The sequence below is a fragment of the Gorilla gorilla genome, chromosome 21, assembly GCF_029281585.2.
Source record: "Gorilla gorilla gorilla isolate KB3781 chromosome 21, NHGRI_mGorGor1-v2.1_pri, whole genome shotgun sequence".
In the NCBI taxonomy this organism is placed as follows: Eukaryota; Metazoa; Chordata; class Mammalia; order Primates; family Hominidae; genus Gorilla; species Gorilla gorilla.
This window is the reverse complement of record NC_073245.2, coordinates 54,414,723-54,430,853: the sequence shown is the minus strand read 5'-3', so window position 1 is coordinate 54,430,853 and position 16,131 is coordinate 54,414,723. Positions and strand designations below refer to the sequence as shown.

The following is a 16,131-nucleotide window of genomic DNA, read 5'->3' as shown; positions in this document are numbered from 1 at the left end:
CTCCTTGTAAGGACATCAGTCATCTGGGAATCAGAGCCACCCTAGTGACCTCATTTTAACTTGATTACATCTGCAAAGACCCTATTTCCAAATAAGGTAACATTGACAGGTACTATGGATTAGGACTTCAACATATCTTTTGCGGCCAGAGAGTGGGTGAGTGGAACACAGTTCAATCCATAACAATCATTTTAAAAGCATCAGTTATTCCCATGATTCTTAGATGCCAACTCCCCCCCTATAGTGAAATCAATACACAGAGAGGGGAAAGGGAGTGTTCATGGCAACTCAATGAGATATCTGGAGATCTGGACCCAGCACCCGGGTCTCTTACCTTCTAGTGTTCCATTTTCAAGAATGAAACTTTACTAATTCAGACCTGCTGAAGAGTGGGCCCGCCTACTTCGGTGGTTCTCAAACTTTGGCATGCAGTAGAATTGCTTGGAGGGCTTATTGATCACCTAGAGTTTCTGATTCAGTAGGTCAGGGCGGGGCCGGTGAACTTGCATTGCTAATACATCCCCAGGTGAAGCGGATGCTGCTGGTCCAGGGAAACCGCACTTGGAGAACAGCTGTTCCGCATTGGTGGTACTCAAGCTTAGTGGCACATTATAATCACCTGGAAAGCTTCTGAATGCCCAGATGCCCAGGCTGCACCCCAGACCAATTAAATTAGAATCTCACTGGTAATTTTTAAAGCTCCCCAAATGATTTGCTCAGCCAAAGCTGAAAAGCATGGCTCTAGACTGCATCAGTGGAGGTTTTTAAAGAAAAGTCATTATCCAGGGCATCCACTTCAAAGTATTCATATTTAATAAACAATGAGGTTATTTAAACTAACATGGATTTTTTTGTATTTAAAATATGATCATACCAGAGAGCATTTATTGAATGCTTACTGTGTGCATACCTTGGGCAAAGTGGTTTACCAGCAACATCCCATTCAATCCTCCCAACAGTCTGACGGGGGAAGTGCTACTCTAATCCGTGTTTTACAGGCAGGAGGAAACTGGCATGCAGAGGGCTCAGTAACTTGCAAGAGCTTGCACAGCTAGTCTGACGTGGAGCCAGATTTTGATGCCAGGCTGTCTGGCCCCAAAGCCAGTATATTAACTGCTATGCAGTCCTGCCTCCTGATACGAGGGAAAACAGTGCATTCTCCTTTCAATGCTGCACACATCCATATCCCTATTTACACTATTGATTCTTATGTGATGTAGCTCAACCTTTGCCTCAATTACAGTAATTCTGAGTCAGTGGGGGCATAGATGAATAAAGTTTTGCTGCATTTGTAAGACATTGGAATCATGTGTACCGCAGACTGAATTTGCCCTTCTAATCTGGAAGGGCAAATCCGTGGAAGAAGCATGGAGGAATGTGGAGCAGGTGTCCACATTCCTGAGCTGGCAGGCAGAAAGCAGGGCTTGCGTCCTACATGCTGTGCATCTTAGCTAAGGGACTGCTCTGTCTAGGCCTCAGTGTCTTGTCTATGAAATGAGAAGATGCTGCAGTTCCCTTACAGTTGCGATGTGTAACTTTAAGCTGAGATCTAGTCACGCCAGCAGAGCATCCTGGATTCAAAGAGGACAATGCCAGCTTTTAGTAGAAGCAGGGCCTCACTTGTGAATTTTTTTTTTTTTTTTTTTTTTGGTCCACTTCCTATGGCTGAGATCTCTGACTCCAGGATTTCAATCTTCATGGTTTCCAGGAAAGTTTGTCTGGAAATTGCAATGGAGGATGGCCCAGAGGAGGAGCCCTATGGGGAAGAGGAAGAGTGCCTGATCAGTGTCTCCCCAGGAGAGTGGGCATGGCTCCCACATTCAGGGAAAAACTCTAGGTGGAACCCTGTAGACTCCTGCCCCCACCAGTTGGCTGGGTGGTCCTGTTCCTAGCCCAGAAGAGAGTCAAGGGTTTTGCAGAGTCCAAATCCTGGGATCCTCCACCACCTCTTTTCTAAGTGGTTTCCCAGTCTTTACTTGAACTTCTCCAATAGCGGGGAGCTCAGTACTTGCAAAAGCCAAACAGGGCAGGATTCCTGTCTTGTTTTTCATATCATCATCTCCTTCCTTCTAACAGCCACAGATTCAAAGTACTTGCTCATTAACTATTTGTCCAACAAATTAATGAGCAAAGAGGAGGGAACTTCTAACTTTGGGAAGGAGGCAAAGACTTCTAAGAGTAGGGGACATTTGAGTTGGGCCTTAAAAGGTGAAGAGAAGGTTGCTAAACCAGAAAAGTTGGGGAGGGGAATTCCGGCGTTAGGTGCTTCCAAAAGAGACCTAAGCAGTTCTACCTTGCTGGAAATTCCTTCGTTGTGCCATGTTGGTGTGCTGCACCCATTAACTCGTCATTTAACATTAGGTGTATCTCCTAATGCTATCCCTCCCCCCCCTCCCCCCACCCCACAACAGACCAACATGGCACATGTATACATATGTAACAAACCTGCACGTTGTGCACATGTACCCTAAAACTTAAAGTATAATAAAAAAAAGAAAAAAGAAATTCCTTCGTTGTATCAAGCCAACCTGGTCCTCATTCTGCCCCTGGGACCATAGAGACCCAACCATCAGGTGCATGAAGAGAACGTTACTTTGTATTCCCTCTCCGTGAGAAATGTCCCTGGATGTTTCACGCACTCCTCCTCTCGTAGCATGATTTCCACACTTTTAACAGCTCTTCATTCCTCTCCCGTGAGCCATTCTACCTGCCAGTATCCCTTGTAAAGAGTGGCACTCAGAACAAATCACAGGACTCATGGTCCATCCCGGGCACATCCCCTGCCACCTACCCCTCACTCAGCTAACAAGCGAAGGTCAGAGAGAGCTCAAAGTGATCCGTTAGAAGGAAAAATGCCAAGAGCTATGGCCGTGTCACCTTGTCCTCACCTGTCAGAAGCAGTAAATTTTGGATTGCTGTGTCTTAAAACAGTCTTCAGCTTTGGAAATGTTCCTGCAAAGGAATAAACAGGCTTATGCATACTCTCTTTTTATCAGCTTTTGGTACCCCCTGCTGGCGAAATTGTGTGACCCAGTTGGCAAAAATCTCAAAGCAACTAGAGAAAAAAATCCTCAGTTCAGAAAGTCATAAGTACTTGAGTTTTGAAGGCTCTGAGAATTCCATGAATTATATGATCATCCCATGAGTCATATGACTATTGCATGAGATTTTTTTTTCTTCTTCAACATGCAGCTTGCTGCAGCTATTTTGTGGGCTCTGCAGGGGAAATCTCTGACTTCCATGAATATTTTGTTAATTCTGCAAACATTACAAGAAGGAAATGCTAAGTTACCACCCAAAATATTTCTAGTTACGAATATTCCAGGTCACCAGCTAATTTTATGCAGGTGTTTCCTTCTCTTTCTTTGCACGTATCTACTTTTAAAGTGGTTGTAATTTGTGTTCAGAGTAAGAGGACTATCTTTTCTAGACTTCAAATTGCAGACTTTTAAGTATAAATTTGTGCAATAAATTTATTGAGCCATGTGCCAGACACTCAGCAAGAAATTGGAGTAGGTGCAAAGAGTCAAAAGCCCTTCTCCCAAGAGGTTCTTGTCGTAGTGGGTGAAAGAGTTGAATCACTGCAATTTGACTCAACAAGTACGTAGCTAACATGGCACCAAAACCCTCCCTGATCTGCTGCCAGGGTTCAAACCAGGTTCTAGCTCTTACATAGCAACAGGTATTTCTTCTTGGTGTTCATCGTCTTTGTGATTTTTGTCTCTGTATTTATCTGCTTAATGCCCATCTTTGCCATTAGTCTTCATGTTCCATGAGGATTAAGGTCGAGAAGACATGATCTTCTAGTATTGAGCAGAGACTCATACATGTACATGTTCAATGGATGAGTCAAGCAAGAGGAGAAAATTATAATTATATTAAAATTATAATTCATTGAGCCTTGGAGGACAAAGAGGAGGTGAGCAGTGGAGAAGAAGAGGGACACATCAAGGAATATGGAGTATTGAGAAATAGTGTGGTGGGAGGAGGTAGTTGATGTTTTCTGAAAGGGGAGGATAAGGTTATGTGCAGAGAATAAGACTGAGTTGAAGCCTGGTCCTTAGTTTAAGGGTCTTGTTTGCCCTCTTCACAGATTTGGGTTTCTCTTTCATTGAGAAAAAAAAATAATGAGGTGGTAAATTAAATTATTTGGCTATGGAGATGAATGTCAATTTTTCTGTGTTACTGAGAGGTCTTTTTAACACTTAAATTCAGAATTCTGAAAGAATAGATATAGATCCCCAAACTGTGATTTTGTGTTTTATTTCCTTCCACAAATACCCCCTCCATTTCCACCTTGTAGCTGTCTTTGCCAATTGCCATAACATCTATCCATACATTAAAATGATTATATAACATTATTATCACCATGAAAATACAGAGTCAGCCATCAGCTTTAAATACTAAGGATGTAATATATCTGATATTTTTACAATTCAATTAGCTTTCCAATTTTTAAATATGTGTTTTGGGGCTGCTTAGTTTTTCTTTTTTTAATACAGGTGTTCAGAGCTACCCAACCATTTCTATAAAGTACCATTTTTCATAAAAGCAGCAAGGCTTTTATTATTATTATGATTCCTTTGAAAACCAATGATCTGTGCCTAAGACAACCCTTTCCATATTACTTTACCCTGAATGGAATGAGATTGGTTGAGAGTTCTGCCCCTAAGGAAATATCAAAGCCTCCGAAACATACTCATTTATAGTTTTAAGTTAACTCTCTTATCAGATTTCCTTTTATTTCCTGCTGGGGCAATGTGAGCAGAGCTCAGATAGAAGCAAAGAATCTGCTATATTTCTTTTCAAATTTATGATTAAGAAGGTCACATATACATTTTTAAACACACTCCTTTTTGATAATAAATGAAGAATAAAATTTCGAAATGTCATCAGAAGCAGAATTGCTCATTTTTCTTTCGTTGGCATTCCCCCGCCCCTGTCTAATTGTCTGACCAATCCAATGCTTCATTTCTTGTCGTATATCTGCCTGGAATCATTTTACTGGTAGAACAGTGTGCCTGTGGCCAAAGCATTATAATGAAAAGATGCATTCCTCTTCCTGAGTGCCTTTCTTTCCCCGAGCCAACTTAAAAAAATTAGTGAATAAAGAATTCCATTTTAGGCTACATGTTTCTTCAAATTATGGCCAAAACGAGAAGTATAAAGAAATTTTCTCGGCTGGGCACGGTGGCTCACACCTGTAATCCTAGCACTTTGGGAGGCCAATGGGGGCGGATTGCCTGAGCTCAGGAGTTCAAGACCACCCTGGGCAATATGGTAAAACGCTGTCTCTACTAAAATACAAAAAATTAGCTGGATGCGGTGGCAGACACCTGTAGTCCCAGCTACTCTGGAGGCTGAGGCATGAGAATTACTTGAGCCTGGGAGGCAGAGGCTGCAGTGAGCTGAAATCGCACCACTGTACTCCAGTGTAGGCAACAGAATAAGACACTGTCCACACACACACACACACACACACACACACACACACACACACACACACGCAACTTTTCTCTTCTTGGTTGGGATTCCTGGATCCAGTTCCCCTCTCCACCTTTCTCTACTGTGCTCTCTGCTTCCAGAGTGCATTCTGTATGAAGTCTGTCAAAAAGATCACTTGCCACTTCTGACTTGTTGGGTTCAGCTAGTGAGAACTGCCACAGGCGACCAGAGGAAGGGCATAAGGTGTAGTCAGGGCTTTTTTTTTTTTTTTTTTTTTTGCCTCTGGTTCTCTCCCTGTCAGGTTGTCTATGACTGGCTGGGCCTTTCAAGAGAAAGCCGCTGCTTCTGTTCAGGGTGCCTCCTTTTCACAGCTCTCTTCTTTGGGGCTCTGGTTACTGCTTCCTCTATTTGTTCCTCTGGTCCCATAGGTAATAAACAGCTCTCCTACTGATGCACTAGTATATTATGGGTCCCTATACATTTGTCACCTTTATCAGCAGACCTTTTATAAATAAACCTTCCTCAAATTGTCCTCATTTGAGTATGCCCTCTGTCATTCTTCTGTGAAGTCTACACCTAGAGCATGAGATTCATGTTTCAAGGAGGATGCTATCAAACTGGAATTTGTCCTATGTGAACTCCTCTAAGACACTTCTAAGCTGAGGTTTGGGTCTTTCTTTTCTTTTCTGTTTTTTGTTTGTTTGTTTGTTTGATGGGGTCTCACTCTGTCACCCAGACTGGAGTGCAGAGGCGTGATCTCGGCTCACTGCAACCTCCACCTCCTGGGCTCAAGTGATCTTCCCACCTCAGCCTGCTGAGTACCACAGGTGTGCACCACCACACCTGGCTGATTTTTGTAGAGTTGGGGTTTCACCATGTTGCCCAAGCTGGTCTCAATTCCTGGGCTCAAGTGATCTGCCCAGCTCAGCCTCCCAGCGTGCTGGGATTACAGACATGAGCCACTGTTCCCAGCCTAAGTTGAGGTTTATCCTTTCCTTTTATACTTCCTCTGGCAGGGAGATTGTTACCTCTTCAAACTATCTGTTTCATGATCAGTGGGGCTCAACCTTGGAAAATTATTCCCTGTATTGCACTGGATTTGACCTCTCTGGGACAGCCCTTTTTGTGTGTTGAGACAGGAATGACCAAAATTGAATTTGAAGCCTACTCTTGTGAAGGATGGAGTAAGAGACTTGGAGAAATTTACTCTCAAGATATCTGATGTTTAGCCTATAGCCTTTCATGTGATAAGACTATAACAGCTATATTTCGATGCATATATGTTGGAAAAAGAGGGACCATGTTCGCTTTTTAGAAATATTTGAATAACTCTTATATGCAAGAGGAGTTAGTCATATTTTTGTATCTCTAATGATATATCTGAGACCTATCCAGTTAAAATTTAAAGGACATAGATTTTAAATCCATAGAAAAGAACTTTTTAACTTTTTAGTTCCTCAGTGAGGTCAAAGTCCACATCATTTGAAAGAATTCAGGGAGAGATGGGATTCCACAGTGGGGCTGTTGGGGAGGGAATTCCAACATTAGAATATAGTTGGATCCACTGGCAATAGTAGAAAAAACAAGAATAGCAACTGCTAGGCGTCGAGTGTCCACTATGTGCGAGGCACTGTGCTCTGTGTATTTTACGCATTGTCTCATTTAATCCTCAAAACCCCATAAGGTTGGTCCTGTCATCTGCCACAGTATACAGAAGAATAGTTCAGGATTTAGAGTAAGAAATTTGCCCTGGGTCTTGCAGCTAGTTGGCAGGCAGCAGAGGTAAGCTATGAACCTGAGTCTGTCTGACACCAAAGCTGATATTTTTAACCTCCAGTGGTTGGTGTCAGAATAACTTGGGGAACTTGATGGCCATGTAGAATTCTAGGTCCTGTCCTACTTCAATGATCCTGAGCCTCTGTGTGTGTGTGTGTGTGTGTGTGTGTGTGTGTGTGTGTGTGTGTGTGTGTGTGTGTGTGTATTTTTTTTGTGACTCTTCAGGTGATTCAAATTTACACCAAAGTTTGAGAAGCACTGCTCTACATTATTATTATCATAATAGTTATATTATGATAACATCCTTCTGGTTCTGAGGGTCTTTTATTCCCATGGGAATAAGGTTGCATCAATTCAGCTGTAAATTTCCTTCTTTTGAGCTGTGAAACTAACCTGCACACTCATCCACCTCCAACCACCAGCCCCTGCTTCACTCTACTATTATTTGGTAGGTTTTTGATGAGCTCAGTTCCTGAGAAAGACAAGCCTCCATTTTTAATCTCATTCAGAGCCACATAAACAGAAAGGCCAGTCTAGCCACTTCCTCCCTCTGAAAGGAGACTTAGGGAAAGGAATACAAATCTTGTTGATTTCCTCTGAAAGGAGAGTGGGGGAAGCATTGTACAAGTCTCATTGATTTCCCATTTTAGGCTCAAACATAGAACACATGCATTGTCGGGGGTGAGGCAGCAGCGTGAGTCTCATATTTCTGAGTAAACGGAAACCATTCATGGTTTGTTCTGCCTTGATTCTTTTTCTGGAGAATGAACCAGATTTGGGGGTTGAGGATGAGCTTTGGGGAAGAACAATCTACCCAATGCTTTAATGCAACTGGCACCATCTGACTGTGGTTTTTTCGCCTTGCACATGTCCCAAAGGAAGCTGGCCAAGAAGCAGAAGGAGACCCAGAGTGGAGCCCAGAGGGAGATGGGGCCTGTGGCCTCTGCCGACAAACCCACCACCAAGCTCAGCGCCAGCCGCAATGATGAAGGCTTCTCTTCTAGTTCTCAGGACGTCAACGGATTCAGTAAGTAGAGCCAACAAAGGGGAAGGGGACATCCGTGGTCCAGCTCAGCCCTAGTACTTCTGCTGTGAACCCCACACATTGATCAGGTGCTGCCAGGCATAGGGTATGGATGCTTCCCTGATATGGACTGGGATGAAGGTTCTCCCTGACAAAGACTTGGGGCAGTTCATCCTAAGATGAAAAGGAATATTTAAAAAATCTTCCCCAAATCAGATGGAAATGGGAGCAAGTCATCCTAACTGCTTGTGGACATAAATAGAGACAGGTTAAAAATAATAGCAGTAAAAAAGAAAGAGGAGGAGGATGGTTATGTCCTTAAGGAGAAAAATATGCCACACTGAATTGAGTGGCTTATGATTTTCAAATCTGTGTTTCATATACACCACATAAGGTAGGTGAGTCACAGATTATGACTGTCTCCACTCTGAGTGGTTAGGAAACTGAGGCTCACAGAAGCAACTTATCTAAAATACAATGGCTGATGAGTTACATATTTAGATTGGAAGCCTCATCCCTCAAACATCTGCCAGTTCCACCACAGCCAGAGTTCCAAGTAGCATTGGTCAAGGGCACCTGAGTCCTTGTGCAGAGTTAATAAAGGATCCCAAGATTTGGGTGGTTAAGATATCAGGGTTAACCCTTATCCTAAGGAGAACACCAAGATTGCCAACATCTAAGGCTTCCTTGTGGACAGACTTGCTTCTGTTCTTACAGCCATTCTATCAGACAGTTAACAGACTAGATTTCCCAGCCTCTTCCCCAAATTGGGTAATGCAAGAAGTCTCAAAGAATCTGTACATAACACAGATGTCCTCCACATACCATGTCAGCCACAAATGGAAGAACCTCCATTTTGTAAAATATCACTCAAGATATGATCAGTTTGGGATGATGGGGATCTATGAGAGGATAAAGAAAGAAAGAAAAAATGTACCCCCTTCTATAATGTAGACACTGTCTCTCATCCTGACCATAGTCCTGTAAGATCCTTAGTATTATTGTTCCCATTTTATAGGTAAGCTATGCAATGCTAAGTGTGTTTGGCCAGCCATCTCAGAGCCACACAGCTTGTTTTTAATGGATCCAGATCTGAGAGTAACTCAGGCCCATGATTCCTAAGCTCCAGTGTAGCACAGAACCTACCTGGGGAGGTTTTCAACACATCCATATCTGGGCCCCACACCTTATCTCCTGAATCAAACTCTCCTGGGGGATGAGAGGTGGGGCCCAACTGAGGGATATGGATTTTGTAAGTCATTCAGAGAGTTCTCATAGGCACCCAGATTTAGAATACAGCACTTGGACAGAGGCAATAGCTATGCTTAGATACTGATGTACTGTCTTTGGGAAGAGAGATTAGTTTAAACCTACAAAAATGTTGAGAAGACAGCAAAATGAATACTCATATACTCTTTACCTAGATTCACCAATTGCTACCATTTTGCAACATTTGCACTTTTGCACTTGGCTGTACTCACCCTCTCTCTCTTTCTCCCCTTATCCATGTTTTTTTTTTCAAAATTTTCTGAATCATTTAGAAGTAAGTTGCAGACATCATGACGCTTTACCTCCAGAGAATTCAGCATGTATTTCCTAAGAACTAGGATACGTCTTCAACATAACCACAATAAAGTATAACCTTACTTCAGTGATCTAATATATCAGTTCATAGTCGAATTGCCTCAATGTCCTCCAAATGTTCTCTATTGCTTATTTGTTTGTTATTTTAATCCAGGATCCAATCAGAGCGCTCACATTGTATTTGGTTTTCAGGTGTCTTTATCCTCTTTGATCTAGAACAGCCTTCTCAACTTTATTTTTTCTTTCAGGATACTGAATTTTTTTTTTTTTTTGACAGAGTCTCACTCTGTCAGCCAGGAGGGAGTGCAGTGGTGCGATCTCTGCTCACTGCAAGCTCCGCCTCCTGGGTTCACCCCATTCTCCTGCCTCAGCCTCCCAAGTAGCTGGGAATACAGGTGCCCGCCACCACGCGTGGCTAATTTTTTGTATTTTTAGTCGAGACGGGGTTTCACCGTGTTTGCCAGGATGGTCTCGATCTCCTGACCTCATGATCCACCCACCTCGGCCTCCCAAAGTGCTAGGATTACAGGCGTGAGCCACCACACCCAGCCTTGACATTTTTTTAAAGTCTAGGGCTGTCGTCCTGCAGAGTGTTCCACAATCCAGATTTGTCTAACTTTTTTCATCATGATAACATTCAGGTTAAACATTTTGGCAAAAATATGACATAGCTGATATGACGTACTTCCCTTTACATCCTATTAATGGACATATCATACCGCTTTGCACATTACCAGTGATGGTAAGTTTGAGTTCTTCTTAAGGTTAGATAATGGCTTTTAAAGACAAAGTCTAATGGCACATACTGATTATGAGCAAATATTTAACATCTGTTTTTCTTAGGGATCAGAGCAAATTTGTGGTTTGCCTAACCATGAAGCCAGTCCTTTTTTTTCCATTTTCAATCCAGATAAATCACTGAGACTCATACATTTCCTAGAAGCAGGGAAATTGGTTGTTGACATAGACCAGGGTTGACAAGAAAATGGGCTTGATTTTTCCTTAAAAGAAAGGAACGTCCTAGCTATAATTTTGCATCTGTAAACCAACCTCTGTTGCAAAATTACAGGTAGCTAGGAGGAATAAGTTCTAATGTTCTGTTGTACTGTAGGGTGACTATAATTAACAACAGTTTATTGTATATTTTCAAATAGCTAAAGCAGTGGATTTTGAATGTTTCTAACACAAAGGAATGATAAATTTAGAGGTGATTAATATATTAATTACCCTGATTATTATACATTATATACATGTATCACACTATACCCCATAAATATGTATATAATTAGTGTCAATTAATAATAATAGAAAAAAGAGAAAGGCTCATCAGGAGCTCACTGAGTCTCTGGCTATGCTAAGTTGTCGCTGGATCCCCTGCTTTCAGCTCTGGGGCAGAGAAGTTCATTTGCAAGTTTATCTGATTGAAAATACTGGTCAAGTAATACCAATTCATCCTTTTCTGTCCAGTCCAGCCTCTTGTGCACTTTTTTCCGTTTGTAAAAGTACCCTGGGAGGACTCTTAAAAGCAAAATGATTATGGCCAAAACTTCTTGACGATCATTGTGACCCTGAAATTTTAGATACTGGTTCTCAGTCTTTCTGATCTCAAATGCAAACCTGGGTAATACTGATTTCTTATGTTTCGAAGGAGAACATTGTCACTGTTCGCTGTGGGCCAAAACTTAGACCCTTAAGATGAAAACACCCAAGACTGAAATAGTTTAACTTGCCATAAAGGAAGAGGAGAAATATCCAATGAAATCTAATTCGATGTTTTAAAGGCCAGGGACAAACTTTTCAAATGATTAAGGTGTGTATGTATGTGTGTACATATGTGTTTTATATTTACACAGACACGTAAATATACAGAGAGATGTATAAACCTACACAGTCATATGTACACAAATATACATATATGACTGTATATATGCATTCATCATAACAATATTGCTTTCTAAAAGATGTAAATAATGATTGACTTATTATACTCAATTATTAGAAAATTCTGCATTAGTCTGAATCACTGAATACGTTAGGACTCTCTATGCATCTGACGTCCTCAGGCTACAGCTGCAAAAACACTCTCAGGATCTTTTGACTGCCCTAGAATGCATCAGGTACCTTTTAAAATGCCCTGTGGAACCACTGGGATGAGATTTGAGGGGGAAAAATGTAAGTAATGCTTACACTGGAGATGAGAAATTGCTTCTGAAATCACCCTGATGTATGTAGAATTGAATCTATTTTTGTGGCATTAGGGAAGTGACTGTCTGGCCTCTGAATCGGTGTCTTTAGGAGGCCCTGAGATTATGTACAAATGTTGAGGCAGCATTGAGAGGTAGGGCACAGAATAGTTGTTACATTGCAAAAGATTACAGAAGAACGTGCCTTGAGCAATTATTTCATTATTGACCAGGTAGGCCCTAGCCTAATTCAAATTCTACTTGTCCCTGCATGGGTTTATTTTCTGGAGTTTTCTTTTTTCTTTTTTTTTTTATTATACTTTAAGTTTAGGGTACATGTGCACAACGTGCAGGTTAGTTACATATGTATACATGTACCATGTTGGTGTGCTGCACCCAGTAACTCGTCATTTAACATTAGGTGTATCTCCAAATGCTATCCCTCCCCCCTCCCCCACCCCACAACAGGCCCCGGTGTGTGATGTTTCCCTTCCTGTGTCCATGTGTTCTCACTATTCAATTTCCACCTATGAGTGAGAACATGCGGTGTTTGATTTTTCTATTTCAAGTGACTGCTAAGTTCTGTGACGTCTATTCAATCAAACCTTCTAATATTGTATAGGAACAATGACCTCCAGGGCTCTAGGGTGATGGGGCTTTGTCAGATATGGACCGTTGCTTTGGAGTGCCTTGGTATTCTTGAAAAAGGAGTACGTGTCACATTTCAAGGACAAACAACGTGCATTGTTTTCCATTTAGAGAAATGCTAGCTTTTATTAAGTAATCTGATTTTGATCTTACTGCCCTGTGTACTTGTTATTTTTCTCTGCGATCTTTTGCTCACTGGGATCATTTTCTGGGTCTTTCTTCTGGTGCTTAAATCTTCTTCTTTATCTCTTTTGTTCACATGTCATCTTCTTGTTCATTTTCAGTCCAAACAAAAATGCTTCAAAATAAATTCCTTTTGAATTCCTGTGATATGGGGACTTGGTAGTCTGCTCTTCCCATAATGGCATTTGACAGATTAACTTGCCTACTGGGTACCATGAGTTAACTCCATCCTGATTTTTATGCTTTCCCTCTATTGAATTATTCCATGCCTGGAAGATAAAGGCAGTCCTTCTCTAAGGGTCATCAGACAGACACTGGGCCATCTAGCTCTCTGCTAAGTGTGACCTTGGAGGTGGGATTTAATGGACTTTTTCTCAGTACATGCCTACCCCTGTGCTGTAAGTCATGTGGCACAGTCTGGGGAGAGAGGTAGTTTCAAAGATGAATAAAATGAGGTATTGTATCACAAATAATACATGGTTCTACTTGTAAGCCTTTCATAGTTTACAAAGTCCTTCTGCAAAACGCTCCACTGCAGCAATAGTTCCTTATTCCTGTAGGAATAAGGTAGCTAGTAGGTTTTTAATTATTCCCATTCTACAGATGAGGAAACTGAGGTTCAGAGAGCTTTCATGGCCCAAATCATACATATATTGCAGAGTCGTAATGAGAATACATTTCTCCTGATTTCAGTTAGAGTCTATCCATCTCATTCTGCAAAGAACTTGGGGATATATCCAATAAAAGAACCTACAATTTAAAAAATAGTGAGAAAAATAATCAGTATCAGGAAAATGTGAAGGTCACGACCAGGATATATTGAAATATAACTATATTACATTAAAATGTAATCTAAAATATGCACTCTGATAATTTTAAATTCCACTTTGGCTCTGGGATTTCTAGTAGAAAATGCCCAAAGAAGAAGATAACTTTTATTGGGCACCTACTATGTGCTAAAACTTGTGCTTTATATAAATTCCACTCTGAAGCTCCCGAGGAACCCTACCATTAGATATTATTCCTATTTTGTGAATGAGAAAATTGAGCTTCAGAGAACTGAAGTAAATAAGCCCAAAGTCACACAATGAAGAAAGAGTAGGGATAGAATTAGAAGCAAATAGGGCTCTCTGACTCCTAAATCAGTGTTCCTTCTCCTCTACTGTGGATGGTAGCCCAACATTCACCAGTCTCACAGAGGAAGGTCACTGACAGCCGGGAGAAAGGGAGAACTTCACTTCCTTACTGATAGGTCAGCTGGCTTTTCTACCATGTGGGCAGAAGCTGCTGCCACAGCTGTTTTCTGAACAGAGGCCTGGGGCCAGGTACTGGCATGGAGCCTAGCAGATTCCCACAAGGTGCCAGGTACTATGATAAGCATGCTCAAATATGGAGTCTTAGTCATTCTCTCAGTAACCCTGTATAGTCCATATGATTATTATCGAATTCATTTTGCAGTTGAGGAAACTGATGCTCTCAGATATTAAAAGATCTTCTTGAAGTCATATGACAAATAGATAATGGGCCCTGGACCCCAGAGCAGATATTCTACTTTGAAAACCAAGCAGCTTTGTCTTTCCTTTGACCTTTAGCGGTCTCTCTACCATGAAGGCGAGTGAAGGAGAGACAGGAAATCAAGGTGAAATAGGCTTTCTGGCTGGGAGAACAGTGCTTCTTACTGGTTCCTCTATTCCCTGAAACTCCTGCCTCAGGAAGGCAGCTGCCAAGTGGATGTACTCACAGACAGGTTCTGCCAGAATCACCCTACTAGGACCCTCTTAGGAAAGTGGGACTGCAGACCAGTAGTCCCATCCTTAGGCATCCCAAAGCTAGACCAATCCCTGGGTAGTTATAGAGAGAGAGGAGCAAAGAATGGCCCCTGCCTAACAGAGAGCTTGCAGCCTGACAGTGGAGACAAATCGTTCAAGAAAGAGAACCTTTGTTACAGGACTTTGTGCAAATGGAAGCCTACACAAAGAGCCACAGGACCCTTTCCCTGACTTTGTACCTCCCAACATGACCAAAATATACCAGGCAGCCAGCACACAGTCACCTTAAGAGGTATTTTCTGCCAAAGAGGAGGGTGGACCCTGAAACCTGATATTCTTCCTGTTCTTTACCACACAGACCTCATAAAAGGGTTTCTTTTTGGGCAGTTCAGAGAATGTTCAGGCTTGGTACTCCCTTGGGATGGTTCAGTAGAGATGAGGCAGGCAGAAGGAAGTACCAGGCAAAATTTTAGCCAGATTGTTTTAGGAACATGTTATATAACTAAAGCAATTCAAATAGGGAAGACGGATCATGGCTTTTAAAACAATAGAGGCTGGCTGGGGTGGTGGTAAACTCTTTGTAAAGATTCCTTAACCCTTTCAGGAAAATGGCCAGCTGGCTGGGAAATGGGTCTCTGGGAAAACTGGCCTGACCCTGATCTTCTCTGGGGAAAACTCTTGACTTGATGATGTGCGATGTCAAGGATTGCTACATTTGCTTGGGACTTTCTCTGGGTCAGTCATTTTGCTAGGCGCTGTTCACATATTGTCTCTGATCCTCAAAACAATGCAACCAGTTAGGAATCATTATCTTGATTTCATAAATGGCATAATTGATGACCCCAAGCTAAGGGCTGTATTAAACACTGCTTCCTAAATCCCCCACCCCCATTGCTGTTGATCAGTACATAATGACAGTTGCCCAACTCTCTGGCCCATCAGATACTCATTGAGTACTTGTTTGAATATATGAATGAATGAATGAATGAATGAATGAATGATGGAGCTGGAATTCACACTCAGATCTAGTTCCAAGCCCAGACCTGGTTCCGTCTTTTCTCATAATGTATTCTGTCTTCAATTAAGCCAAAATCTGTAACTCCATTCATTCCTGCTTTTGTACACAACCATGTATTAGTCAGCAACCATGTGCTGGCCTTTGTCTGCCCTCTGGTGTCACACAGGGTAATGGAATCAGTGCTTCTCTTCCTGCAGCACCCACACCCTCCCCAGCTATTTGACTGCAGCTATCTCTGTGCCCAGGTCCTTCCCTCAGGCTAAACAGTCACTGCGTCAGCCATCAGCCCTCCTCGGAATAAATTTCTGTTTTTCAGTCTGCTCAAAATCTCTTTTGACCCTTCTGTCTCCATTTGGTCCATGCCCACGGAATGTGTGGTTTCCAAGACAACCATGACCCTCTACATTGGGCTGAGTCACTGGGAGTTCAGAGAGCTACCATCACCCTCACTCTGATCCTAAACCTGGGTTTAAAATATATCACTCATGTTTTAATTAACCT

General features: G+C 41.9%; 1 protein-coding gene across 9 annotated transcripts in view; it reads left to right on the top strand.

The window, feature by feature from the left end:
* PTPRT (protein tyrosine phosphatase receptor type T) overlaps positions 1–16,131 on the top strand; it is a 1,110,571-nt gene that overhangs the window by 975,985 nt on the left and 118,455 nt on the right. For all 9 annotated transcript variants that reach the window (XM_055373001.2, XM_019017483.4, XM_019017481.4 and 6 more), the window contains one exon: positions 8,100–8,248. In XM_055373001.2, coding sequence (XP_055228976.1) covers positions 8,100–8,248 — 149 coding nt within the window. The remainder of the gene's footprint in view (positions 1–8,099; positions 8,249–16,131) is intronic.